Source organism: Halichoerus grypus, chromosome 6, assembly GCF_964656455.1.
Source record: "Halichoerus grypus chromosome 6, mHalGry1.hap1.1, whole genome shotgun sequence".
Lineage (NCBI taxonomy): Eukaryota > Metazoa > Chordata > Mammalia > Carnivora > Phocidae > Halichoerus > Halichoerus grypus.
The window spans coordinates 114,350,203-114,377,852 of record NC_135717.1 but is presented as its reverse complement, the minus strand read 5'-3'; the positions used below and the strand labels follow the sequence as shown (position 1 = coordinate 114,377,852).

The 27,650-nt window shown below is 56.8% G+C and overlaps 2 protein-coding genes and 1 long non-coding RNA gene across 11 annotated transcripts in view; 1 reads left to right on the top strand and 2 right to left on the bottom strand.

The window, feature by feature from the left end:
* Nucleotides 1–7,201, top strand: part of HDAC7 (histone deacetylase 7) — a 35,718-nt gene extending 28,517 nt beyond the window's left edge. For all 9 annotated transcript variants that reach the window (XM_078075933.1, XM_078075930.1, XM_078075934.1 and 6 more), the window contains 9 exons: nucleotides 12–67; nucleotides 236–323; nucleotides 1,388–1,507; nucleotides 1,718–1,815; nucleotides 3,029–3,147; nucleotides 3,845–3,978; nucleotides 4,284–4,368; nucleotides 5,682–5,820; nucleotides 5,952–7,201. In XM_078075933.1, coding sequence (XP_077932059.1) covers nucleotides 12–67; nucleotides 236–323; nucleotides 1,388–1,507; nucleotides 1,718–1,815; nucleotides 3,029–3,147; nucleotides 3,845–3,978; nucleotides 4,284–4,368; nucleotides 5,682–5,820; nucleotides 5,952–5,997 — 885 coding nt within the window. In that variant the 3' untranslated portion in view covers nucleotides 5,998–7,201. The remainder of the gene's footprint in view (nucleotides 1–11; nucleotides 68–235; nucleotides 324–1,387; nucleotides 1,508–1,717; nucleotides 1,816–3,028; nucleotides 3,148–3,844; nucleotides 3,979–4,283; nucleotides 4,369–5,681; nucleotides 5,821–5,951) is intronic.
* LOC144382367 (uncharacterized) overlaps nucleotides 1–27,650 on the bottom strand; it is a 422,766-nt gene that overhangs the window by 141,630 nt on the left and 253,486 nt on the right. The window lies entirely within an intron of this gene.
* SLC48A1 (solute carrier family 48 member 1) lies at nucleotides 8,239–16,327 on the bottom strand. Its single transcript, XM_036099358.2, has 3 exons — nucleotides 16,065–16,327; nucleotides 10,057–10,224; nucleotides 8,239–9,465 (listed from the first exon to the last, which is right to left on the bottom strand). The coding sequence occupies exons 1-3, from the start codon at nucleotides 16,198–16,200 to the stop codon at nucleotides 9,329–9,331; spliced, it is 441 nt and encodes a 146-aa protein (XP_035955251.1). The 5' UTR covers nucleotides 16,201–16,327; the 3' UTR covers nucleotides 8,239–9,328.

Genomic DNA, 27,650 nt, shown 5'->3' with positions numbered 1-27,650 from the left:
TCTGTTTCCAGAATGGTTTTGCTGTGGTTCGGCCCCCAGGACACCATGCAGACCATTCCACAGCCATGTAAGGCTGGGGGGAAGCCTGGGAAGGGGTGAGATGGGGGGGGCATTCCCTCTCTGTCCCCTGAGCCTTCTGGGGCCGGGCCAGGCCAGGGGTGGGCAGAAGATGGAGGCTGGAGAGGTGGAGACCTGGGGGGAATGGGCGGGCAGAGCCTCTCTCTCGTCCTCCCAGGGGCTTCTGCTTCTTCAACTCCGTGGCCATCGCCTGCCGGCAGCTTCAACAACAGGGCAAGGCCAACAAGATCCTCATCATGGACTGGGTAGGTCCCGGTTCCTAGCCCCTTCAGATCTGAGAGCCCCGTGGAAAGAGCCCTGAGCCTGGCATCAGAGGATCTGGCTTCCTGTCCGAGTTCTGAGCCTCCCGGGCCCTCTGTATAAAATGTGGGCGAAGATAAGAGCCACATTGGGGGGCCGCCGGGAGGCCCGAGGGCGATGGCGTGTGGGAAGGCCCTCAGCCATCTCAAACTCCCTCGGCGGGAGGAGCCACTTGAGCACTCTTTGGCCTCCAGGGGCTTCTTTTTGCAGGTGTCCTAATTGCTGCATTGTCCCTACGGTCACAGTGTGATAGCAGGTCACGTCAGCGTGCCCCTAATCACATCCAGACCCTGCGGTTTGACCTGTAGTGGGTTTTGAGCCTGACTGTTACCTGGTTTCACATGAGGAATGTGAGCCCAGAGAGGTTAAGTAACTTGCACATAGCCACACATCTAGTAAGTCCTGAGACTGCGATTTGAACCCAGGCCAGTTAGCTCTGGAGTCCATGCATCCAGCTAAGCTGCACACTCTGCATGAGCGGCTGTGAATGGACGTGCCTCTGCAGCAGTTGAGGACAGTGGAGGAACTTGCCACCCTTGTGCCCACGTGTGGTCCTCTGACTTACCAAGTGTCAGGCCACAGCTCTTCCTAGCAGTTGTGGCCCCGGGCCTCGTGGACCTGCCCCTCTGTAACTGAGCTTGGTTTCCCATCACCTTATCACTCCTGCACCTTGGACAAGACGCAGTAGTGAAGGTTCCTGACATGTGTAAGGCCGGACCCTCCCTCTTCTGCCGTACACGTCTTGCCCTTGGCATGCCTCCTCCCCTTCAGGGTCTCGTGGTATATCCACCCTGGTCCAGGGCTGTGCACACATCTGTGTGCACACGGAGAGGGCCGGTGGACTACTTGGGACCACCCAGCAGTGTAGCTCTAGGAACCCCAGTCTCCCTACTCCCAGTCTAGGGTCCTGACCCTCAGAAGAGGGACGCTCACAGCCCTTTTGAACTGCGCCAGCCCCCAGCTGTGTGCTTTCAGGCCTTCCCTAATCATTGTCCATCTCCCTGCCCAGGATGTTCACCACGGCAACGGCACCCAGCAGACCTTCTACCAGGACCCCAGTGTCCTCTACATCTCCCTGCATCGCCATGATGATGGCAACTTCTTTCCCGGCAGCGGGGCCGTGGATGAGGTAACTACATGCTCCCTCCCAGCCCCGTTGACTCTGCCTCTGTCACAACTAGCTGTGTGATCCAGGGCGGGTTGGTTAGCCTCTCTGATGCTCCGCTTCTCGATCGGGAAGTGAAGAGGCCGGACGAGCTGGTCTTGCAGCACTGGCGTCCTGGGATTCCTCTCCTGGGACTCTGCTCTCCTCTTGTCTCTCTTGCTTCCTGTTTTCCAGGTGGGAGCTGGTAGCGGTGAGGGCTTCAACGTCAACGTGGCCTGGGCCGGAGGTCTGGACCCCCCAATGGGGGATCCTGAGTACCTGGCCGCCTTCAGGTAAGTGCTCTGGTGGCCCAGGGGAGGTCTGCCCAGCAAGGCCACTCTTTCCTGCCCCTTAGCCCAACAGCACCAGGCTGGAGGTGATGGGTTGGCTTGGGAGCCCGTCCTCATTCAATTACTGGACATTATAAGCCAGTCCTGGGGTGGGCCTTCCAGACTGAGACAAACAAAAGGAAAGGCACTATTACACTGGCCTCTAGGAGCCTCCAGTCCCCATGAGAAGACAGGAAACACAGAATGAAAAAGTCAAGGGTGCTTTATAAAGGCACATGTTACCCAGAGCCAGTGTTGAATTGAGTGCCGGAAGATAGGCAGGGTGGAGTGAGCATAGCTGCCACATTCAGTCAAAGAAGCCTGCCTGGAGGAGGTGGGCTTTGCACAGGAGGTAAGAAATTTAAATTGTGGAGAAAGAAAGCAGATGATGTTCATACTGGGGGAGTTGCTTAAGAAAGGGCATTCTAGAAGCGGGGCTTGGGCTCTGTTTAGGAGCCCTTATGTGTTTCATTCCAGGGTACCTATACTCTGTATGGGAAAAGAGAACCCTGGAAGTAGGTCTCAAATACTTTTCTGGAAATATTCACCATGAGAGCTAATTCTGTAGGAGCCCTGGACTGGGCTTCCTAGTGTCTGTGTGCCCTAAGCCTGGGGCTTTGAAACACATCAAAATGGACGCCAGAGTTGGGTGAGGGATGGAGGGAGGCAGCTGTGGGGGGCCGGCAGGGGCAGAGGATGAGAGAATGGATCTGGGTGGCCCAGGACCTCAAGAGAGTCAGCTCTCAGGTAGCAAGTGGTGAGGTGTGGTCAACTCAGTCCAAAGCGGGTAACAGCTGAGTACCAATAGTTTCAGCCCCCGAGGCTTGGTGACCTGCCCCCACCGTGGTCCTGCCCAACTGCACCCCACAGACACACGTGGACACACACACACAGACAAGCACCCATGCATGCACGCACACTCTTCTTTCTTTCCCTTTGGTGCCCCTTCCTTGACTCCTTCCTGCCTCAGCTCTGGGTGGCTGAGTCCTCAGGCCGTGCTAGGGATATGGGTGGCCAGCCAGGTCAAGGAGGTCAGAGGGATCCATGTATCCTGCTGGGAGATTGGGTGTCTTGGAGTCCTAAGAGCAGGGTACCCACAGTAAAGCTGGTGGGAAGGGGCCTCTGCCCTGGCAGCCCTGCACAGAGTGCTGAGCCCCTGCCTCTGGCACCCACACAGGATGGTCGTGATGCCCATCGCCCGAGAGTTCTCTCCGGACCTGGTCCTGGTGTCAGCTGGGTTTGATGCCGCCGAGGGTCACCCAGCCCCACTGGGTGGCTACCATGTTTCCGCTAAATGTAAGGAGGGCCCAGCCCAGGAGGCGATGTAGGGAATGAGGGCTAGGCTGGGAGGAGAGGCACTGCCCAAGCCCAGGGGAAGGTGGCAATGGCCGGCCCAGGGCCATGAGTGAGGCCTGGGGTGTGACAGCTGGTCCTGGCATTCCCTAGGCCCTCCTCGCCTAGCCCTGCCCAGAGCCCTTTCTCATGACAGGGCCGTCACCATGGGAGGCCTAAGCCACAACCCGGGGGTGAAGTCTGGTAGCCAAGCTTAGCCATGGGACCCCCCTCCCAATGCACACCCCAGTTGTGCATCCCCAGCTGGGTTGGCAGCTTCTCCCGGAGGAGGATGGGGAGGAGCATGTTCTCAGAACAGAGGGAGCCCACTCAGCCTGCTGGGCCCCAGGGCTTGGGGGACAGAAAGAGAAGATGCTGTGGCTTAGTGGAAAAGACGGGCTGGAGCCCAAGCCCTGGGTTCCAGTCCCGGCCCTGCTATTTACTAGCTGTGGGCCTCATGCAAGTCCTTCAAGCTCCACAAGCCTTGACTGGGGCATACGAATAGGTTTGACCTGGGGGTCCATGTGAAAGGCCTGGAAGAAAGAGAGATGTATGCATCTGATCGTTATTTATAAAGGAGGATGCCAGCAGGGAAATCACAGAGAGGGTCCACCTCCCCTCCAGCCCTGCCTCTCCTCTCCCTCCCCACCCAACCTTCTAGGTTTTGGGTACATGACGCAGCAGCTGATGAGCTTGGCAGGAGGTGCAGTGGTGCTGGCCTTGGAAGGTGGCCATGACCTCACAGCCATCTGTGATGCTTCTGAGGCCTGTGTGGCTGCTCTTCTGGGCAACAAGGTGAGCAGCCTGCCCCCCGTCTATGCATCCACAGGGCAGGAAGCCCAGCTCCCCGAGGACGGCCCCAGCAAGCAGGCAGATGGGGTGCCCCCAGAGGGCTCTCAGATAGGGCCGGGGTGGCAGGCCTAGAACGAGGGGGACAGAGTGGGTACCCCTTCCGCAGGTCAGGTCTAGGACCAGTGTTTCCAGCCCTAGGCAGAGCTAGGAGCACATGCATATTTGTGCCTGGAAAGCCAGGGCCCTTGGCGTGGGAGAGAGCTGGGCCTGTGGGTCCCTAAGAGCTGACGTGCTGTTTTCTCTTACAGGTGGATCCTCTCTCAGAAGAGGGCTGGAAACAGAAACCCAACCTCAACGCCATCCGCTCTTTGGAAGCCGTGATCCGGGTGCACAGTGAGTACGGAGAGAGGGCACCTGCTGACCCCAGACTTGGGAGAATCTCAGGGGTCTCCTGCCCTCAGTAACCCGGGCCCCATGGCTTCCAGTGCCCGCCAGGCAAGGGGCTCCACTGCCGTGCTGGAGTAGGCGTCCTATGAATTACCCCAACGGTAATGGTGGGACTGCCTCCCTCCCTGCAAATGGGTACTCTCGGAGCCCTCCAGATGGATCCAGTGGGGACCACCAGTCAGTGGGGACCACCTGCCTCCTCACGGCAGAACGGCCTCCCATCCCCAGCCACAGCCCTAGGCCAGGGCCAGGCCAGTAGCAATAGGCCTTTTGCCAAGAGCCCTGGTTCTACCTTGACCCTCAGTCCTGTCCACAGGGATCTTGGGAGCTCTGCCTGCTTTGGGGCCTGGTTTTAGAATAACCCCACATTTGGGGGTGCCTGGGTGGCTCAGAGGGTTAAGCATCCAGCTGTTGATTTTGGCTCGGGTTTTGATCCTCAGGGTCATGAGTTCAAATCCTGCATTGGACTCTATGCCCAGCGTGGAGCCTACTTTAAAAAAAAAAAAAGGAATAACCCTACATTTGGAAAGCACTTTAAATTTTCCCCTGCAACTTAACATCTATGGAGCACTTTATGTAGAGACCCGTGTTCAAGGGGTTCAATGCTAGGGATACAAAAATGAATAAAGTAGATTTCCCCACATCCAGTAGAGGAAGTGTGCGTAACAGTAAAGATGCTGCTGGTACTTTGTATGGTGTCTTCACGCTGGGCCAGGCTCTGGGCTGGGCATGTGCCATGGACGTTATTTCTGACACAGTGGGCAGGATGGTCGTGTCCATGGCTTAGCAGGGGCGGTGGAAGCCCGGGGCCGTGAGTGACCCGCTGACGGCCACACAGAGTCAGCTCTCTGTGCTGCGTCCTTCCCGCCCCCCACGCTGTCCTGTCCTACGTGCTGGGCAGAGATGCAGACCCCATCTAGGGAAGAGTGAGCCCCACTGGTGCTCTTAGGAACCCCACACTGTGGGAATGGCTCAGGGGTGGGGCAATAGCTTGGGCACCTGCTAGGGCCCCCCAGTAGCCACAGTGAATCAGCTCTGCTCACCCCGGCAGGGCTGCGGGGGGCGGAGGGGCAGGTGAGGGCAGGTGTTATGTTGAGGGTAGAGGCGGGTGAGAACGCTGACCCCAAACTGAGGATACGCCCGCTGCTGTCGGGCCCTCGCCCTGAGAGGTCCAGCCTTGTATCAGTCTAGGACGCGTGGTGTGGCAGGGTGGGGGGGCTCGTTTCCCCAACCCCGCCTGAGTCGGCTTCTTGCCCCAGGTAAATACTGGGGCTGCATGCAGCGCCTGGCTTCCTGTCCAGAATCCTGGGCGCCCAGGGTGCCCGGGGCCGACACAGAAGAAGTGGAGGCAGTGACGGCACTGGCGTCCCTCTCCGTGGGCATCCTGGCTGAAGAGCGGTAACGCCCGCCCCCGGGCCCCCAGCCTCTCCACCCCTCGGACCCTCCCAGCTCGAGGACCCCAGATCCCAGCACAGCTGCCCCAGCCTCCTGAGGCCCTCCAGCAGCCCCCACCCTTGTCTCTCCCCCAGGCCCTCAGAACAGCTGGTGGAGGAGGAAGAACCTATGAATCTCTAAGCCTCCAGAACGGATCTGCCTGCCCACCCTGCCCTTTGGACCTGGTTCTCCTCTAACCTCTGGCAACAGTACCCGTTCCCGGGGTCTTCAGAGAGCCTTCGGGCAGGTAGTTGGGGCCAGAGAACAGCCCCTTGCAGTCACCCCAAGGAGCCTGAGAAGGGCCCTGGGTCTAGGATAGGGACCAAAGAGGACCCGGAGAGGAGGCAGGCTGGGCAGCCAGGCGGGCCTCAGTAGGGCTCTCTCAAGAACAGAGTCTACCCGTTTGGGGTCCAGGCCCCTGGCTGGGCCCCCATTCCTCAGGACTGCACAGAGGAGGACTAGCTCAGTCAGGCCCACCGATAACCACTATTCTTGGCTCTGTAGACCCTGGGCTTTGCACACAGCCCCAGGCTCCACACAGAAATGTGAACTTGGCCTCAGCCAGGGTGGTCCTTCCTAGGCTCTGAGGGCTGGACTGGAGTGGGGGAGAGGGGGCTGGGTAGGAGGAGCCAGGGGGTCTGCCATCCCTGAGGGCAGGGGGCGTCCCTCTTGCCGGCTTCCTCAGATGACTCTGGAAGCTTCCCCCCACCCCCACCCTGCCCCGCCACTGGACAGGGAGACAAAGCTCCTTCCGAGAGAGCAGCCATCAGCAGGCCTCCCATCTGGTCCCTGGCCCCGCCAGAGGCCACCCTACGTCAGCCATCTCAGTGCCCTGGTGGAGCAGACAGGTGCTCTGGGAGTCCCGTGCTTCCTGAGCCAATGGTGCCAAACTCTTCATCTCTCCTCAGCGGCACGGCATGACCGCCAGGGGCCCCTCGGTCACTGCCCCCCTCCGTGAGCCTTCTCTCTTTCTGGGGTCTCCCTCACCCAGCTCTGACTCCTGCCCTACATAGGACTAGCTTGGCTGAGGGGAAAGGGGGTGGGAGAGTGGACGCAAGACATGGGGGAGGGGAGGCTGCCCTGGCAAAGTCTTCAAGGCTTCTGGGGTCTGGGCCTGGGGCCAAGAAGGAAAGTGTTGGGGTGTGTGTGTGTGTGTGTGTGTGTGTGTGAGAGAGTATGTGTGTTTGTGTGAGAGAGTACGTGTGTGCACGTGTGTGTGTGTGTGTGTGTGTCTTCCCCAGGACCACCATACCCTGTGTACGTATGCATGTTTTTGTAAAAAAGAAAAAAAAAAGAAAAAAAATGGAAAAAAAATCTGAACAATAAATGTTTTATTTGCTTTAAAGGTGCCTGTGAAAGGGCCTCTGGGGATGCGGGGTGAACCGCCGGCGGACAGCAGCGCGGGGGCGGGCGGCGGGCGGCGGGCCACACGGCACAGCGCGCGTCTCATTTGATGTGGGAAAGAAAGGGACCAGGCTGGGCTGCGGGCCAGCCCCCCTCTAGCTCCTTGCCCTTCTGTGGGTAGCTCCCTTGCAGGAAGAACCCATTCTGCACACACCCTAGCTGGCCCCCACTCGCCCCACCTTGGGGTAATAAAGAGGCAGCAGCTTTGGGCTGGGTCCAGAGACAGAAGGCCCACTGAGCGGGCGGGGACAGAGATACGCGGACACAGAAAGCATCCTCAGAGAGTGGTGAATCAGACCTACCTGGGTTCAAGTCCCAGCTGGGAGCTCAGGTAAGTCACGTCACCTCCTGGGGCCTCTGTTTATCAGTTAAAGGCTCCAGAAATAGACACTGTTTCTGGTCCCTTCCCGCTCGACTGCACCGTGGCTTCCTATCATACACTGAGCCTAGAAGAGACAATGCATGAGGCAGCAGGCCGGGACAAGCTCATCCAACCACCAGAGAGGAAGGTGCCAGGCTGCCGGCGCCTGTCTTTACAGCTGAGCCAGCCAGGCTTCTCCGGCCAGGAGGAGGAGCAGCCTCATCCCCTCAGACCTGGCCCCAAGCCCTCAGCCTGGGGAATACGAAGGGGAGCAGGTTCAGCCCCCTCCCGTCTGGCCCGGCCCCGTGGGTGACAGACACTACGTGCCAGCGGTGGTGCTGAGGCCCTGCCTCTGAGCATCCGCCCCCTGGCCGGCGTGGCCTGAGAGCCAGGCTGCTGGGCTCCCCTGGGCCAAGAGGGGCCAGAGGGGGAGGGCCTCCAGCCCCTGAGACGGTGATCCCTCCTCTGCCCTCCAGGGCACAAGGTGAGCTAAGGAGATGGCTTCCTGAGACACCTCGAGACCTGCCGCCGCCACCACCCGTCCGGCTTACCACTCCCACAGCACCCCCCCCCACTCCCCGCAAGATTCCCGCCCCACAAGAAACCACCAGAGGCTGTGGGATACAAAGGGCCGCTGTATTTCCGCTAAAGTGACAGTGACACAGATAAGGCAAAAGAGCTGAAGGGCAGGACACATCAGGTGGGAAAAGGGTAGACCGTGCAAAATGGCAACCTAACATAAAAAGAAATCCATAACAAAAGCTCCTTCCCTCCCGAGTTAGTGAGCCCTTGTGCCCATGTATAGGCAGAAAAGCAGATTTTGTCCTTCAGAAGGGAGATTTTAAAAAGATGAAAGCTCTAGGCAAAGGGCAGTGAGCGGGGGAGTGGGGGGACGTCTCGTGGCCAGGGGTGACGTGTGTGAGAAGTGATGGAAATACAGGGCTGCGGGTGCACAGGCACAGATCTGCGGGGTTCCCTCCAGCCTGCACCATGCTGCCCCCTTCCCCGGAGCCCTTCTGGGGGCATGGCACCTTCCCCAGACACCTCGTCTGGCCTCGCTCAGGGAGCCCTCTTTCGGGGTGTGTGGTGTGTGGTATGGTGAAGGAGATGACTGGCTCTAGCACACTCATGGGAGACCGGCTCTGGGGGGGGAGAGGGACACTCACCTCTCCACTCAGGTCCCCAGGCCTTGGGAAAAGAGAGCCAAGTGTTGCCATCCCTGGGATTGAGGAGTTAAGCTACCTGACCCTCAAAGGACAACAGGATGGGGTGTTGGGGTTGGGCTTGGGAGGTCTCCTGTAGAGATCCCTTACTTGACCTGACCTCCCAGGTTCTCAGCCTGGCCTGAGGGAGAGTGCCCCCAGGCAGAGGTCAAGGCTCACTGCCCTACCCCTCGACTCACTGCCCTGGCCCTGCTTACGAACATGGCTCACTGAGTGCTAAGAAAATAGATCCATCTGAAAAGGTCTAAAGCTGCCCTCCAGCCAGGCCAATGAGGAGCAACATGGCAGGAAGGACCCCTTTCCACCGCACCCAGGTGTCCCGCAAAGGGGACAGGACAGCTTCCTAGGAGACCGCAGTCCTCTTGCTGTGTTTCTTCTGCCACAGATCCAGGGTTTCCAGGGGGAGTGGCAGGCCTGCCCAGTGTCTCAGAGGCTGAGTCCAGGTCCTGAGGACCCCCAGGGTACAGAAGCCTCACCCCTTGGGTCAGAAATCGCTGAGGATGCTGATGTCGGCGAAGTCAGCGCGGTAGCGGTGGGCATAAAGGCTGAGTAGGAAGGCCCACTTGAAGGAAATGAAGCTCCAGACGCAGGAGAGGTAGTAGCTGTTGGGGTCTGTGAGGCCTGCAGGGGAGAGGAACCCCACGGTGACTTGAGAGGGCTTTGCCCTGGACCCCAGCCACCATGCCACAAGCCCAGGACCACCCCTCCCCACCAGGAGAGGTGGAATGTGATAAGCACTTTTAGAGCATTCAGGGTTGGCAGGCAGGAGGCCGTGGGCCTGAGGGAAGGTCAGGGCTGGCCAGTCCCAGGTCTGTATCATCTACTCTGCCTTTCTACATTTACCCTGGGCCACTTGCAACTTGCTTTGAGCATTAGACTCCTTAGGGGCAGGAAGGGCCTTTGCCTACTTTCCGGCCGCAGCCACCAGGGGGCGCTCCCATCCCAGAGCTGGGCAGAAGGACTAACCCCGTGGGGCCAGTAAGAGCACTCGGGCCTGAGGACCCGCAGAGCACACCCCGCTCAACATCTCCCACGCATTTCATTGAACCCTTCCGACCCGAGGGGCCGCTGGGGACTCCTTTCCCCTCACTGAGAAAGCCCGGGCACGGGCAGGTTAAGTGATCTGCCCAAGCTCCTTGGACACAAGCTTTGGAGCCAGGATCCGAATCCCAGGGGCCCTCTCCCGCCCTTCCCTCCCTGACCGGCCCTCACTCTGGTGTCTGGTGATGGCCAGCACAAGGAAGGTGCAGAAGGCGGCGATGGACACTGCCGAGAAGAGGACGCCCACGAAGAAGAAGCCACGCAGTCCCTTGAGCCAGGTCCTCCAGTAATCCTGCATGTACATCACGTGCGTGACCAGCACCCACAGCGCCAGCGCACCTGCCGGGACAGACCCGTCAGCCGAGGGAGCCGCCCCTCCCCGCTCCGCGCCCCCCGCCCCCCCCCCCCCCCCCCCCCCGGCCTCCAGCCCGGGACCCCGGGGACCCTCCGGCCCCTGAGGCCAGGGCTGTCTGCATAGCAATACTAAGATCACGTTGGCCTTCCACTTTCATTGCTTTCTGACTGTGGAGTGGAATGTTCTGGAGGCTACGAGGCCTCTGGCATCACCAGGACTTGGATGCAAAAGCAGATAAGAGAATCTACTGTCTTCTGTTAAGCCAGATGTTAAAGTGATTTGCAAAGATAGGAAACCATGCCATTCTTTTCCCTCATTTTTTTGTTTTAAAAAACATGACTGTTTCTTACACAAACATGTTATTTATGCTAACGCAGTGTTATTTTTAATATTACTTTAAAATGCTTGTAATGAGCACTGGGTATTCTATAAGACTGAGGAATCACAGACCTGTACCCCTGAAACAAATAATACATTATATGCTAATTAATTGAATTTAAATTAAAAAAATATTAAAAAAATTTTTTTAAATGTTATGAAACAAGCGGAAAAATTAGGACACTGGGTATTTGATGACAATAAACAACAATCGATATTTTTAGATTAAAAAAATAAAATACTTGAAATGTTCTCAGTCTTAATTTCTAGTATGGTACAGCTCGAGAGCTATAACCCACATACACAAGATTTCCTTGGGGCTTCACTACTTTGCAAGCGTGTGAAGAGGTCCTGACATCGGAAGGTTTGGGAATCCTGCAGTCTGGCCTGCTTTCCAGGACCTGCAACCACCTGGGGGGGCGGGGGGGCTGATGCCCCAGCTCCACCTGGCCTTCAGAGGCCTGTGGCTGAGCTCTAGGCCGGCAGGGCCCTTTCAGAACTCCGTGGATTGCTCTTGCAGAGTGAAGAGGCCCAGCAGTGAGACCCCCCCCAAGACCACCCAGCACCCACGTGGCCGTCTTGCTCTTGACCAGACTCCACGCCACTCCCGCTAGCTTGCTGAGAGGGCAGGCCAGACGCCCCCAGCCTCTGCAGGGCCTGCCCTCCGGGCCTGGCCGGGCACTCGCCCTGGAAGCCAGCTACCACTCGGCCGACACAGTCGGTGCCCTCTGTGCCAGGCCGTGCCTGCCGGCGCAGCCCTGGGAGTGGAACAACTATCAGTCCCCCTGGCAAGGGTCTGGAGCAGGGCCACAGGGTCCCGGCAAGGAAGGACGGACAAAAGAGGCAGAGCCGGCTGCGAGTTCTGTCCGTGTGTGGGGGCGACACAGGCTGCTGGGTCCTAGGGGTCGGGGTACGTTTCCAGCAGGCCGCCGCACCCACTACACGCAGGGGAGCATCTGTGCTTAGGGAGGGCGGGCATCTGGTTGGGGAGAGTGGTTATCTTGAGCGAGGGAGAGAAGGAAGGGAAGTGGACGGGAGATTGGGGGCGGCAGCGTGCTTTGACTGGCTCTGTGGTATTTTTATTTCTTAGGCTGGGTGCTAAGTATAAGGGAGTTCATGAAATCATCTATCCTTTTTTATATGCCCAAGATATTTCTCTCTCTCTCTTTTTTTTTAAAGATTTTATTTATTTTCTTGACAGAGAGAGACATAGCGAGAGCAGGAACACAAGCAGGGGGAGTGGGAGAGGGAGAAGCAGGCTTCCCGCAGAGCAGGGAGCCCGATGTGGGACTCGATCCCAGGACCCTGGGATCATGACCTGAGCCGAAGGCAGACGCTTAACGACTGAGCCACCCAGGCGCCCTCTCTCTCTTTTTTTTTAAGTTAGGAGGGGAGAAGGGGCTGGTGGCGGTGGTGGCGGGGGGGGGGGGGGGGGCATCGTCACAGAACTATGCTCTGCTTGTCAGCTCAGCAGTTGTCACAACTCTGGGCAGCCTGGCACGGGACGCAAAGCCACGGGACTGAGAGCCAGGAAGTCTGGGGCCTGGCACTGCTGTGCTGCCCGTGACCTCGCAGAGCCTTGGTGTTTCCACGTCCAGAAATGGGTGAGCCCAAAGGTCCTGCCAGCCTGGAAACTTGGCCACCCCAGGGTTCCTCCCTAGTGAGGGCTCAGCCCTGCCAGCCTCCCGTCCCACCCTGTTTGACCCCCGCTCTCCCAGCTCTGCCCCTCCCCACCGCAACCTTCTGCGGGGCTCTGGGGCCTGGAACGTGGGTCCCTCCACCCCTGAGATCAGGGTGAGCCAGAACAAGCGTCTCTCCAAGCCCGCCCAGACAGGAAGCTGGAGCAGGCCAGAGGTGGACAGAATGATAATCTCATGGCTTTTCCGCTGACATCTCACACGATCTGCAGCATGTGCCAGAAGCATTTCCCAAACCTCTCACATGCACCCTAAGTGTTCGTCTGGGGATGCCGTGTGGGTCCTTAGGAAGAAGGCGTATTGTTACTGAGGGCATCCAAGGAACGGTCAGATGGGCATTTGTCTGGGACAGCTCCACCTGCCCTCTGTCTCCTCAGTATGCCATGGGGGGGCTGGAGGAGATGAGCTCTAAGATCCCTCACCACTCAAAGACCCTGGAGCCAGCTTAGGAGAAAATAAGGAGGTCAGAGTAATTCCTCTGTGACTCAGCAATTTCTGGGTTAGGAAATGCTGAAATAGGGGCCTGTGGAAATGCCATGTTTTAGTCCACTGGGCGCGCTGCAGGAGTGCCCCCAGACAGCTCCCCGCCCCCCCCCCCCCGCCATACACCCACGTACCGAAAAGGAAGATGGCCATTTTGGGTGTCCCATGTACCAGTTCTTTGTTAATAAGCAGGCAAACCTTAACCACCTCTCACTTCCCGCTGCGCACAGGCCTTGCCTCCAGATAAAACAAGCCACTTCTGGAAGCAGGCCCATTCCCACCCGCCCGGGCTCCCACCGCTGTCCTTGGAACAGGGAGCTCCCCCAAGATGGTCAGTGAACGAGCAGGAGCCCCGACTGGTCCCCTCCCACACCTCAAGCAGGAAGCAATTGTCCCTCAGCTTTGCTCTCTTCCTGAGGACGCTCTGGACTCTAGGAAGCCTGGTCTGTACAATTCAGGGCAGGATGGTCAGTTCCCCAGGCCCACCCGGCTGCGTGCTCACCCCCCCCCCCGCCCCGCCCCACCGCTTCAATGAGCAGAGCCCCTGCTCCACTGGGGGCTTGCAGCTGACAGACCAAGGGCAAGGAAGGGTCGGAGTTGGTCAGTGAGAGTATCACCAGGGTCTGGGTTGGAGGTGAGGAGCCGGGAGGAGGCCAGAGGAGCCCACAGAGAAATTCAGACAAGTGGGACCCTGGGCCAGTGCACCCCTGCCCTCTACACCAGCCCTGGGGAAAAGCCAGGCCCGAGCCCCAGGGCTCCTCTCCCTCCCAGCTCAGGTGGGAAGAACACAAAGCCATTTAGACTCCTGGGGCAACTTTTCCATTCTTTTCACCTTTTCTTGGTCTACTAGACCCGGAACAAGAGTCTGTTTCCCCAGGATTCCCCCAGCAAAACCATTTTCTCTGCAACGGCTTTTCCTCCAAGCCGCTTCTTCCTAGACACCCATCAGGATGGGAGACAGTGGGTCTCCGCCCATGAACAGGCTTCCCGCTGGGCCCAGGGGCCCCTGGGGGCTAGCCCTCCCTCAGAAACCAGCACCCCCGTCAGCCCCTGCCTGGTATGCAGGGGAGAAGGAGCATGCTGGGGCTGTCCTCTGGTGACTCAGCAGTTTCTGGGCTGGAAAATGCTGAGTCAGAAGTGGGGTGCTCACAAGTCAGTAAATCTGCTGATGTTTCACCCCCAAAAAAGGAAGGAGGCTGACTGGCTACAGACTTTCTCAGAACACACTCGGGGTGGAGAGGGCTGGTGGCTCTGACCCGGCCAGCCCTCCGCCCGCCCGCCCCTGGTACCACCACTACCAAGCGGCTTTGCCCGTCCATTGCCACCTCCTGGTTGTCTGCGAGGCCAGACTGTCAGGGAGGCGCCAGGCCCTGCTCCAGCTGCTTGCTGCCCTTGCACCCCTCTCTGCAGGCGACTCCACAGCTGGCCTGCCTCGGAGCTGAGGGAAGCATTCAGGGAGGGAGAGAGGGCAGGGTTTGGGTCAGAGGGAAAGCCCACACTCCCTGGAGCCCCAGGTACGGTGCCTTTTCCACGGCCTCCTAAGACTGTGGGATGAACGCTATGGAGGCTTCTAAGCTGTCCTGCTGCCAACCGGGAGGGGGTGTCCAAGATCACCCCTTTCAGTGGTATCTCCTCCCACTCCTTACAGATGAGGAAACTGAGGCCCAGGAGGCATCGGCTCAGCTCAGCTTCACCGGGCTCAGCTCCCCAGGACCAGACTCTAACAACACCAGCTCGGATCCCAGGGATGGACCCCCCTCCCTCCTCCACACGACCAGTCCCTTCACCCCAGGTGTCACTCAGCCACAGGCCTGACGACACCTCCTTCCCAGGAACAAACACACAAAACTGCAAGGAGAGAACCTTGAGGAACAGAGCAGCTGGTGAGGGTGCAGAGGGGGGGCCAGGGGTCTGTAGAGAACTGAGCGATGCTGGGCTGGCTGCCTCCAGGGAGGACAGGAACCCACAGGTGGGGGGGGGGCATCTAGGCAGGCATGAGAGCATCCTAGCCAGGGGACCCCCCCCGAGGGCTCTGTTTGGCCTTGCTCAGGCTATGGCTCTCTATGCCCCTCGATTAAGGCAGAAACCCCACCCCCCGTTCCTTCTCTACCCAGGGATGGCACTCAGTAGGCTTGGTGGCAATGACTAAATCTAGTTACTTTCAGTGAGTACATTTAGGGTTCTCTCGGGCAGAGGATTTTAGGAATGGAATGTAATCACCATATGTAAAAGTAATATCCTTGCATGTATTTTTTCCCCAAAGTTCTTTTTCCACACACACTGTTTCGTGTAGCTGTGTAACCCTGGGCAAGCTACTTATTTACTCTAAGTCTCAGTTCAAGCCTTATCTGCGAAATGGACACAATAAAAATGCCCACTGCACAGGACTAATGTAGAGATGAAACAAGATGATGGAAACGCTGCTTAACACGGTGACTGACACACAGAAAGTATTAGAAAAAAATGTTAGCGAGTAGGAAGAATATGTTTTGTCTTCACACCAATGCTACAGCACAGAGAGGTTCATCGGGTGTCCGCAGGTGCACAGGGAAGACACAGCATTGGTGCGGATCCCGCCTCCGGCTGCACCCTGACGCTCGCCCTCTAGCACTCGGCTCCCCTCTGCTCTTTAAAGCACAGAAAAGGCACCCAGCACAGGCTTCTGCAGACCTTGGCAGAGGAGCCACAGCGGAGGGGTGGCAAAGAGACACCGACGGGGTGGGAAGAAAATGTCCAGTTTCCGTCAGATCCCTAGCGCGGTCCCCCGGGGCTCGGCTGAGGACTCTGCTGGGGGTGGGGTCCGCCCTGGCGGGAGGAGACGGCTTCCCCGAGGAACCCCCCCGCCCTCCTTTCCACTTACTCCTCCTCTGCCTCACCCAGCCCCCAGGGAAGGGGCGCTTGAGGAGCGGAGGTCCCCGGGCAGAAGCGCGCGCGCGGTTGGGGGGCCGAGCGAAGGGTGGCAGGCAAGCGGGCGCGCAGCGAGGACGCTGTCACCGGGCTTCTGGGCCGGCGGCGCTGCAGGCGGGTGCCAACGGCAGAGGCGGCGGGGGGGGGGGGGCATCGGCTCCCGCAGGCGCCGGGGCCCGCGCGGGGCCTGCGCTGCCCACGGACGGTTTTGGGTAAACAGCCTCCCCCGCCCCGGTCCCCGGGGAAGCGCCGCCCGCGAGGAGCCTCCCGGAGCAGCAGACAGCGCCTCCCGCCGCCGCGCGCCCGCAGCCGGGACCCCGCGCCCCCCTCACCCCCCGCCCCCGCGCGCCCCGGGGTACCTGCGAGCCCCCCCATGGCTGCCGTCCCCGGCTGTCTGTACACCACGGTCCAGACGAGGAAGATGGAGAAGCCGGCCGCGGAGCTGAGGCCGGAGTAGGCGGCGCGGAGGCCGAGCTGCAGGCGGGACGGGGCCATGGGGCTGCGGGCGCCGGGCGGGGAGGGCGAGCGCCGCGACAGTCACAGGTGCAGGGACGGGGCCGGGGCGGCGAGCCGGGAGCCGGGAGCCGGGAGCCGCCGGCCGCCCCGCGCTCCGCCCCCGGCCCGCCCCCCGCGCCTCCGGCACAGCGCCCTCCCCGGCCGGAGGCCGCCCGCGCCCGGAACCGCGCCGCGCGGCGGGAGCTTCGCCAAGTGAGGGCCTGGGGCCGCCGGGGCGTTTGGGGGTGCCTGGTAAAAAAAAAAAAAAAAAAAAAAGGCACGTTCCGGGGCTCATCCTCATTACCCTGCCCGGATATTCGGGGCTGGGCGGGGCCCAGAAATCTACAGGTACACGAGCCAGCTGGGGCCAAGACTTTAACATTTTTCTCTCCGAATAAAATTCTCGCTTAAAATTTAAATTTCTCGTTTAAAATTAAGGTATAAAAATTGAGAAACATGCAAGTACACAGTGAATAGATTCCCTCCACCCTGTCCCTATCAACCAGATGCCCTCCCCCAGACGTTATGCGCATCTCAGAAGATTCTTCACACCAAGGTTTGAGAACCCGGGCGCTGTGACCATCACCTCATAACCTCAAACACTTCACCCACGCTGACAGCTTTCCTTTCCTTTCATCCCCATAAGCTTCACCCCCCCACCCCAAATCCCTACCAAACATCACCCCAACTCTCAGAATCTATAGCAGGAGTATGTTGAGCTTCCGCTGTGAGCCCGGCTTCCTCCTGGGAGCTGGGAGGGAAAACCAAACATAACTCAGAGCCCTCAAGCACAGATAAGCTAGTTGGGGAGGCCCATCACATCCCTGCACAAAATAAGTAGCCAGTATCCCTATTAGTTTCCTTTAAAAAAAAAAAAAAAAGATTTATTTATTTATTTATTTGACAGAGAGAGAGAGAAGAGAGAAGGAGAAGCGACTCCAGCTGAGCAGGGAGCCTGATGCTGGGCTGGATCCCAGGACCCGGGGGTCATGCCTGAGCCAAAGGCAGATGCTTAACCCACGGAGCCACTCAGGCGCCCCTGCCTGTTAGTTTCCTTTTGCTGCTATAACAAATCACCACAAATCTAACGGCTTAAAGCAACAAATACTTATTCTCCTGCAGTTCTGCAGGTCAGGGGTCCAACAGTGGGTCTCACTGGGCTAAAATCAAGGCGATGGCAGGCCTGCCCTGCTTCTGGAGGCTGGAGGGGAGAATCTGCTTCCTTGCCTTTTCCAGCTTCTATAACCACCCACATTCCTTGACTCATGGCCCTCTCCCTTCATCTTCAAAGCTAACAATCACTTTACTCTGATCTCTGCTACTGTTGTCACATGTCCACTGATGACTCTGCTGCCTCCTTCTTCCCTCGTAAGGACACTGTGACCAAGAACCTGGATAATCTGGGGCACCTGGGTGGCTCAGTCAGTTAAGCGTCCGACTCTTGGTTTCAGCTCAGGTCATGATCTCAGGTCAGGGTCTTGAGATTAAGCCCTGAATGCGGCTCTGTGCTTGAGATCCTCTCTCCCTGCCCCTCCCGCCTAAGTGCTCTCTTTCTCTCAAATAAATAAATGAATAAATAAACAAATAAAATCTTAAAAAAAAAAAAGAACCTGGATAATCCAAGCTAATTTTTCCACTTCCTTACCTTAATCACATCGGCAAAATCTCCTTTGCCACGTAAAGTAACATATTCACAAATTTTGGAGATTAGGACGTGGACATCTTAGGGAGGCATTATTCTGCCTACCACAACCTTCCAGAATGTAAACTCTATGAATAAGGACTATGCCACTTTCATTCACATGAACACCTAGAAAAGTGCCTGGCACCTAGTAGCCCCTTAATGAACATTGTTGAATAGGTAAAGGCAGTGAATGAGGTAAGCATTAAATAATGATAAAGGTGATCGTCATTAAAGTCCAGGCAGGACATGATGAATTGCCCAGGGAGTGATATAAACCAGTGTAAACCACACTTGCCTCACTTCAGAATAGTCTGGGAGCTTCTTAAAAAATTAAAGAGGGCATGTACTGCATGGAGCACTGGGTGTTATACGCAAACAATGAATCATGGAACGTTACACCAAAAACTAATGATGTAATGTATGGTGATTAACATAACATAATAAAAAAATAAATAAAAGCTCAATCAAGACAAAAACAAAAACAAAAACAAAACAAACAAAAAAACAGATTCCCATCCATCCATGGCTTATTAAATTTGAATCTTGGAAGTGTATTTTTTATTTTTTTAGAGATTTTATTTATTTGATAGAGAGAGAGAAAGCACAAACAGGGGGAGCTAAAGGCAGAGGGAGAGGGAGAAGCAGGCTCCCCGCTGAGCAGGGAGCCTGACACAGGGCTGGATCCCAGGACCCTGGGATCATGACCTGAGCTGAAGGCAGACGCTTAACCGACTGAGCCACCCAGGTGCCCAGAAGTGTATTTTTTAATAAGAAGTAATTTTCATGTGGTAAGCTCAGCACTCAGCCCTTCTCTGGGAGCCAGTGATGCGGTCAGAGAAGAGAGCGAGCCCCATGGTCCAGAGTACACTGCCACGGATGGCTTCAGCCCTGGCTGGCTGCGTAACACTCCAGGCGGTGGGAACAGCATGTGTGCGGCCCGGAGGGAAGAAATAACATGGCAGATTTGGGGAAACTGTAAATAGTTTGTGGTCTGTGGGTGGAGTGGTGGGTTTTGAAGTTAGAAATATTCTGAACATAAAGGGCCTTTGTGCTCTGCTAAGGGGAGGGAAGTAAGAGCTCCGTGTTCTAGAAATATGGCCACGGTAATAGCATGAGGACCAGCTGCCTGTGCAAAGACTAGAAGCGGAGAGCTCATTCGGACAAGTCCTTCCCCTCGCTGTGCCTTAGTGACCTCATCTGCAAAATGGGGACAGCAAGGATATCTTCTTCCAGTGTTGTGACGAGGAGTCGGTGCTTAGAAGAGTGCCTAGCACATAGTAGGTGCTCAGTAAGTATGATTAGCTGCAGCAGTGCAGTACAGAGGTCCTGGCAAGAGATGAGGGGAAGCTGAAAGGTGGGTCCGGCTGCAAGAGTGAGAAGGGAAAAGTGGGAACTGATTCGACAGATACTGAAGCTATTTGAACCTTAAAGGTCATTTAGGAATTCATTATCTGGGCAGACAGAAACGAGGAGGGTGAAAATATTCTGAGTGGACATAGTGGGAGCGTTGGAGAGTAGTGAGCAAATGTGTCACTCCGAAGTATGAGATCGTACAAGAAATTAATGAGAAAAAATTATCTAACTGTAGCTGGCCCAGGTCATACAGAAAGGTTAAAAGCAGGCTGAACCTTCTTCTTTTAAGATTTTATTTGTTTGAGAGAGAGAGAGCGCGAGAGAGAGCACAAGTCAGAGTTGGGGTAGGTGGGGAGACAGAGGGAGAAGCAGGCTTCCCACGGAGCAGGGAGCCCAACGCGTGGCTCTATCCCAGGACCCTGGGATCATGACCTGAGCCAAGGCAGACTGAGCCACCCAGGGGCCCCTGAACCTTACTCTTGATTGTAGAGGTAATATGGAGCTGTTGAAAGATTTTATACTCAGATGGGGTCACCACTTACAGTGTGACCCTAGGCAGGTTCCCATAACTCAACAGAACTTTCTAACTTTCTGCCAAGAAAATACTCTATGTCTCTGCTCTTCAAAATGGTAGCTACTACACACATGTGGCTACTAAATACTTGGTATGTGGCTAGTGTGACTGAGGAGCTGAGTGTTTAATTGTTTTTAATTTTAATTTAAATAGCCACAGGTGGCTAGTGGCTACTGTGATAGCCCAGGAAGCTCTCGGGAGCCCTGTTGCTCTGCTCGTGTAACGGGGAGGGTGATGATGCTTAGTAGGCTTGTTACAACAATTGAGATATATCGATAGACTGCAGTCAGAGCCCTCAACACAGTAATTCAACAAGTTATTTTCGCTGTTCTTAAGATTGTTGCTATTGTCCTCATTGAATAGGAGTAGCAGGACATAAGCCACGTCTTAGGAAGATTATTGAGACTGTGATGTCCAGGTTAGATTCAACGGGAAAAGAAAATTGTAGAAGAGAAAGCAGTCATGAGACTATTTCAGTGGTAAGGTGTGGGATAATTAAGGTCTTATCTGGAGAAAGGCCATGACAATGGGAAAGAATGAAAGGATTCTGTTGTGTTCTGCAAAGCACACGAGTGTGTCCACACTTACACGTCTTCCCACGTTAGCTTCCTTTCCAAGGTGCTTTCAGAGAGCACACTCCCATCCCAACCCAAAACAAGACACCGCTGCCCGCTCCCTCCAACAAGACAGATAGCCACTCTCCCTGCTCACTAATGCTCACCATTAGGGACTCTTCTGGCACATCACCCACTAAATTTGAACTTGGAACCCTTCCCAGTGTCCTTGCAGTGAAACTGATGCCATGGGATTGAGTTCTGAACAACGGAATCAAAGCGGAAGCAATGCGTGCCGTTTCCAGGCTGGACCCACGCAAATCTTCCGTGCACCCTCAATTCCCTATTTCCGTTCTGTCATAATTTGGGAGGCCACATGTTGAAGATGGCGGCACCACATGATGGAAGGAGCTTGGGACCCCTGAATGAATGAATGGAACAAAACCTCTCACTCTGTCCTCATGCAACTGTAACGTGAATGAAAAACACACCTTTGTTGTGCTAAACCACTGAGATTTGCAGGTTGTTTGTTACAGCTAACCTGATTACCCTAAGACACCATCCCTCAACCCATTTCAGGTCATGTAAACATATCCCATGTGGCTAACCCGTCTGAACTATCAATCCCTCAGGAGTCACTTTTAAATTGGGCCCCACCAATATTAAGACACGCTCTAACTCCCACCTGCGGGCATCTTGCCTCCCAAGACATTCCATCCTCACTCCCCCAAAGCAGGAACATTCCAGACACATCTCTCCCCCCACAGCGCGGCATCAAGGATAACCCCACTGAGCTGTACTCGGCTTGCCTGAGTTTATTGGACTTGCCAGGGCTTCCTCCTCTCTGCTCCTTACTCCCCACACAGAGGGATCTCGCATGCCTTCTGGGGCATGTCCTTGTTTACTGTGGCTCCAGCCCCAAACCCCAGCGTCATTTCGGAGTCCTCGCTTTCCTTCCTCCCCACATCCAATTCATTAGCAAGTACAGTGGGGTCTGCCCTGTCCTTCTTCTCCTTCTCCCTGTCACCACCCTTGTCCAGCCCCTGCCCACTGGCAAGGGTCTCCGAACTGGTCTTCCTCTGCTCATCCTTTCCCTTCCAGTCCATTCTCCAGCCAACGGCTGGCACGGTCTTTTAAAGATAACAAGCAGAACATAGTACTCTCCTGCTTAATCCCTTCGTGAGCTTCCCATCTCTCGTGGAGTAAACTGACCGGGGCCTTGCTGGCTCCAGCTATTCTGACCATTCATTCCAATTCCGGCGCACGGGCCTTCTTTCTGTTTCTCGAACGTGCCACACTTGTTCCTGTCCCAGGGATTTTGGACTTCGGGCCTGGAAATCTCTTCTCTGAGTGCCTAGAAGATTGATTCCTCCTCATCGTTCATCAGCTCAGACTCTACTTCCTCAGAGAGGCAATGCTGTCCTCCCTATCTCAAGCACGATCTGCCACCCGGTTTTATGTTTTCATGGCACCTATCACTATGTGAAATTGTGTTTGTTTACCTTTAGCCCCCACTTCTCCTATCCCTTCGGAATATAACCTCCATGAGGGCAGGGGCTTTATGTGATAGGGTCCGACTCCTCTTGGTTTGCCCAGGACTGTCCTGGTTTTACCACTAGAAGTCCCACATCCCAGGAAATCCCTTAGTCTAGGGCAAACCGTGATAGTCACACCATTGCCTGTCTTGATTGCTTCCTCATTCCCAGTACCTAGTCTAAGGCCAGGTGCATAGGGAGGAACTCAATAAAATTTGTACACTAAGTATAACAATGGCTGGCTGTCCATAAAGAATTCTTTGATCCTAGCTCTAGGGGGCAGCCTTCTCCAACCTTGTGCCTCTAGGCCCAGCTTCCCGAGGTTGGGCGAAAAATCTCCTGTGCTTGAATTTAGGTGGTGAGTTCCACAAGATTCTCCCCAGAAGTCGCATGGCCCCCTCGCCGACCCCCAGCTCTTGTGGAGTTCGAGGCCGAGGACCCGAATAAGATCACCCCCTCACTCCAGTCCCACCTCCTGCAGCTTCGTCTTCCTCCTGAGGCCAGACTGATAGACCAGAGCAGAAACGACTGTTCTAAGAGGGGGAGCAGGTGCCTCACTGAAGGGAGGATCTGGCCCCATCATAAGCGTCCCAGCTGTCCAGGTTGTAGAAAAACATCCTGAGTTGAGGGCTCCCTGGGGGTCACTTCGCCCCCCTGTCCCCCCTGGGCTCCTCCCCAGGGCTGTGGCTGCCTTCTGCCCCTAGAAGGGGATGTCTTTGCTTCTTAGGGTGAGAGTGAAACTGCTCAGTCTGCCTTTTCACTGAGACCCCACTTCCTCTGCCTGCCCACTGACAGCCTAGAAGTCCACAGAGTGGGCAGGATGCAGGGTGAGAAGTGCTAAGTGAGCATCGGAGGCAAAGCCAGAGGCAGCAGGTGGGGAGGGGGGGAGTGTGTGTGCGTGTGTGTGTGTGTGTGTGTGTGTGTGTGTGTGTGTGTGTGTGATCACAGCCGCAGTACTGTTTGGGAGGGCAGCATGGGGCCCAGGCCTGCTTGCCTCTCCTGGGGTGTCCTGGTGACCTCCATCTTCTGACCAGAACCCTCCATCACAGGTACCTACTCCAACTCTCCCTTTCCCTGTGGGCTTGCTGTTGGATGAAGAGGGAGGCAGGGAGGGAGGGAAGGAGCGGGGGGAGGGAGAGAGAGACTGCTCTTCACCTCCACGTGGAGGTGGACTTACTCCGGAGCTGTGGGGAGTGAGAGACCAGTGGGGCTGAGGGCAGGAGGGGAGGCTGCTGACGTTTCCTGCAGGACAAAGCCTGGCTCAGGGAGGTGCACAGCTTGTCCTGTTGTTTGAGTTTGGTGATTGGATTGATTGAATGAGAAAGTCATCACAGAGGTTTAATCGATACATGTGGGTCCTGCCCTAGTCCAGCTGCAGGGACACTGGGTGAGGTAAAGAGACTAGAAATAAGGCCGTCACCTGTGCTTGGTCCAGAGCATGGGAGAGCATGGGACCCAAGAAAAGTGGCCTGGAGAGTGGCCTCATCTGAGGGTGCTTCCTGGAGGAGGGAGGGGTGGTCTAGAGATGGCCTGCCGCAGGGTGAGGAGTGGAGAGTGGTCAAGAGTGGGTGGAAAGGTACCAGGAAGGAAGGCAGATGTGGGGGAGCCACGAGGGAGGTGAAAAGGACCCAGCAGGAGAGGAGGAAGGTCATTTACCTGCTGAACTCAAGAAACTTCCCTTGAGGACCTTCTGTGCACAAGGCCCTGACTGGGCGGGGCGTGCAGCCTTGGCCGCGCAGAGCCGGGTCTTCGGAGCTCACCTTCTCTCGAAGCAGGAATCACTGACCATAACTAGGAAGTGATTTCATGTTGGCTGCGGTGAGTGCCAGGTGTGTGGCCCCAGTAGGCCTCTGTGGAATGAGAACAGACAAGCTGAGGTGGCCTCTCTACCTGCCCCTGCATCGTGTTTAAGTGGAGGTGACTCTCCATTTCTCCGGAGGTCGGCCTCTAGAGGAGGAGGCATCAAGGCCGAGGGCAGGAAGGACTTCCTGAGGCCCGGGCCTGGGGTGGAGGTCTGAGCAGCTGGTGCTGTCTCCCCGTCCCGGAGCTACAGACTGATACCGGGAGCGGAGGGAGTGACCTACGGCTGTCTCTCTCAGTCAGAACTGCAGACCCCTCTCTTTTCTGTTTTCCTTTCTGGACTCCATCTCTGTAACCTCCTCTGGGCTGTTCCCAGGTCCTCTCAGGAGAGAGGAAATGGGCAGTGGTTCTGGTGCCAGGAAGTCTTTGGACTCTTCAGCTTCTGACCCCAACACTTCCTGACTGGGATTTGGGGGCAGGTTGAGGTCTGCTCTGAGGCTAGGAAGGGGCTTCTCTCCCTGGCCTGCTTGCCTGATTACACACCCTTGTCCCTTCTCAGCCGGTGCTCTAGATCCAGAGAGAATGGGGCATCTCATGAGCAGAGAACGGGGCATCTCACGAGCAGGGCCGGAGCCCTCCTAGGAGCCCTCCCTCGGGCTCCCGCAGCTGCTCCTGCCAGGGGTCTAAAACATGAGGGTCATGTGGGTGCAGAGTCTGAGTCCTGAACAAAGGCCATGGGCCTAGGATGGGCCGGGAGATTGGAGCACTTGAGACTGGGCTTCTGGGAAGGCCGGGAATGGTGGGAGGAGGCAAGGGGGAGGAGGGGGTGGGATGATGAGCCTCAGGGAAAGGCTAGGAGTGGTGTGCGTGGGGTAAAGGCAAGTGTAGGCTGGAAGTTCCGACAGAGCTGCAGGAGTGAGGGAGAAGGAGAGGCGCTCCGAGCCTGACGGACAGTGGCTGCAACTGGCCTGGAGCTGCCACTTCCCAGCACTGATCACTCAAGGTCAGATGCAGAGTGTCCTGGGTATTTGGGATACACACACACACACACACACACACACACACACACACACACACACACGAGCGCACAAACACATACACAGCCCTTGAGAAACAAAAGCAGCTCCTTATTTATGCACGTTCATAGAAAAGCACATTTGCCTGCTAGGCAGGCCTGTTCCCTCCCACACAGCTCCAGACCTGCCCCTGCCTTCCCTCCTGCTCTCCCGGCCTCTCCTCGCCCTCCAGCCACCACCGTCACCACCACGGGCCAGCTCAGTGATTGTTTCCTTGCCCCTGTCACACATGACTAGCTTGAGCACCAGCCAGGAGAATGTGCCTCCCGGAAAGTATGGGGTCAGATCCCCACCGGCCCCCAGCCCTGTCCAGCCTTCCCTCCCAGCTGGCTGACCTCCCCCACCTGGAGAAGGCAGGAGCCCGTTGCTCTTCTCCTCCCGTCACTGCTGTCAAAGTGGCCCCTGAGCGCCTGCCTGGGACCTGCTCGTCCTGAGAAGGTTTGGCTCGGTGCTCATTAGCATTCCGGCTCCCTGCCTCTGCCCCCCACCCCAGGAATGGGCAGGGAGGGGAGCCGGGAACTGAACTGGAACCACCCTCAGGGCAAGGTACCTGGGCAAGTACGGGAGGACTTGAAACCTTCCAGGGCCAGGAGGCAGAGCCCCCATGAGGGTACTGGGCTCAAGTTCCTCTCCCTTGTCAATCGGCCCCAGCCCAGGGAGAATCCCAGGATGCTGAGGGAGGCTGCAGCAGGCTGGGGCTCCCAGGCAGAGCCCTTCCAACCTCTGGTCTCCAAGCCGGCCCTTTCCTGCAGTCCCATAGGCCCATTAGTTAAATCCTCTAACCTCCCACCGTGCATCCCACCAACCAACCTCAGACGACAGAGCTGAGCCTGTGAGCAAAGTCTGCAGCACAGGACGGGAGAACAGAGTAGGTGGCAGGGAAGCAGCGAGGAGGGAGGGAGATGGAACCAGATGCCTCGGAAGCTGGACCACGGGGAGCTGGAAAAGCAGTCCCTCTCCCTCCCCTGGCCCTGGGGTACAGCCCTTGGTGGGCACCAGCTGGTCTCCCACAGTTCCCACTCATTCCACTTCCACCGCTAAGCTCTACATCACACTGTGCTGGGCAGGGAGGCCTGACCAGATGGGTGTGTTAGGGAGATAAAGACAATTCCACTTGGCCCTGTGCCCGTGCAGCCCGGGGTCTGCTCAGGTCTAGGTTCCTAGTTGAGAGCAGCGCTGCCGGCGCTCGGTATATGCGGCGGAATGACCTGAGGATTGCGCAGCAGGGCACAGGATAGAGTGAGGGGGCGAGGAGGGCGAGGCTGAGAGCAGCAATGGGGAGGCAGTCCCCAAGAGTGGTGGAGTGTGCGCTCTGCAGTCCGGCTGCCTGGGTCTGGCTCTACCAAACTCCACTGTGGGGCCGCGGGCAGCTTACTTCACCTCTCTGTGCCTCAGTGTCCTCACTTGCAAGCGGAGAGTGTTCTCTCAGACGAAGTCCATGAAGTGATCTAGCACCCTGCGCATAGCAAGTGCTGGAAGAGGCCAGCCTGGGGCCAGAGCAGTTGCAGCAGGCATAAGGGCTGAATGTAACAGATTATTCCTCCGTCGACTGGGCCAGAGCTGGTGGCATGGCTGATTAGATGTGGGAGGAGACACGGAGGAATCTAGTTGGGGGCTTAGGCAGTGGGGGTGGGGGTGGGGCTCCTGGAGCAGGGAGCAGGCAGGGCGCGGGGAGAGGCAGGGCAGGAGGAGGGAGTCCAGACAACCACCCCCCACCCCCCACCTGTGAGGCACCTGTGAGGATCCAGGAAGCTGTGGGCTCTGAGTGGACAGCTCGGCAGAGAGGCCTCTCCTTACCCATGCACCCTCCTCCATTATTCTTTGGGGGCCTCTGCAGTCCCCTGCCATCTGCCTGAAGGGAATGGGCAGGGCTGGCGGAGAGTTACTTGTATGGGGAGACTGCGTCAAGGGGCCCTGCCCTTCAGCTTCCATCATCTGCCTCTCCCTTCCCTTCCCTCTGGAGCCTGTGCATCCAGCTGTGGGGGAAATGACTCTGGATAAGGGCGTTTTCCCCTTCATGGGAACTGTTGATGTATTTGAGAGGCAGGATTGCAGAATGGAAAAGCACACAGGACTCCTGACGGCTTGGGTAGAACCCACTGCTCTACGTCTTCCTAGTTAGGGGACCTTGGGTAGGCCATCTAACCTTCTTGTGTCTCAACTTCCTCATCTGTGAAATGGGATGACAATTAGACCTATCTTATAGGATTGCTGTAATGATTAAAAACGTGCATGTATGTAACGAATCAAGAGCAGGGCCTGAGGCAGGGTAACTCTTGTTATTATTTATCGGTCCTAGCACATCTCCAGGCATCCAATGACAGTCAGGGGAGGGTGAAGGTCGCACTGGGGCAGGGCATGATTGTCCTGGGGATGCCTCACCATCTGTCTTGGGATGTCTTCCTCAGACACACTCCCCTTGCCCTCCACCACCTGCAGGCCTCAGCCCTGATTAACCATCTGTTGAGTGGCCATTCTACGAAGCAGCCCTCACTCAGGAATCCCAAGAAGGAAAAACCCAGGCCCATCATCTGCCTGGGAAGTGGGGGGTGGTGGGGGGGGGAGGCAGGAGGCTTTGCCTGCCAGTAATGAGAACGAGACCAGTGGGAGGTCCAATGCCCTGGCTGCCAGGGAACAGGCAATCACCCCAGCCATCTTCTCTGTCTCCCAGGAGAGGGGGAATGAGAAAGAGCCCCGAGAAAAGGAAAGAGTAGTGTTGAGGGAGAACATAGGTGGGGGGAAAGTGGGTCTGAGACACTTCCATTTGCACCGATTTGAAGGGCTTTTTTTGGACCCTCGCACCCCCCACCCAACCCCTGCACACAGGCTCAATTTCCCTTTCCATAGCTTTCTCCTTTAGGCATAGAGTCCAGA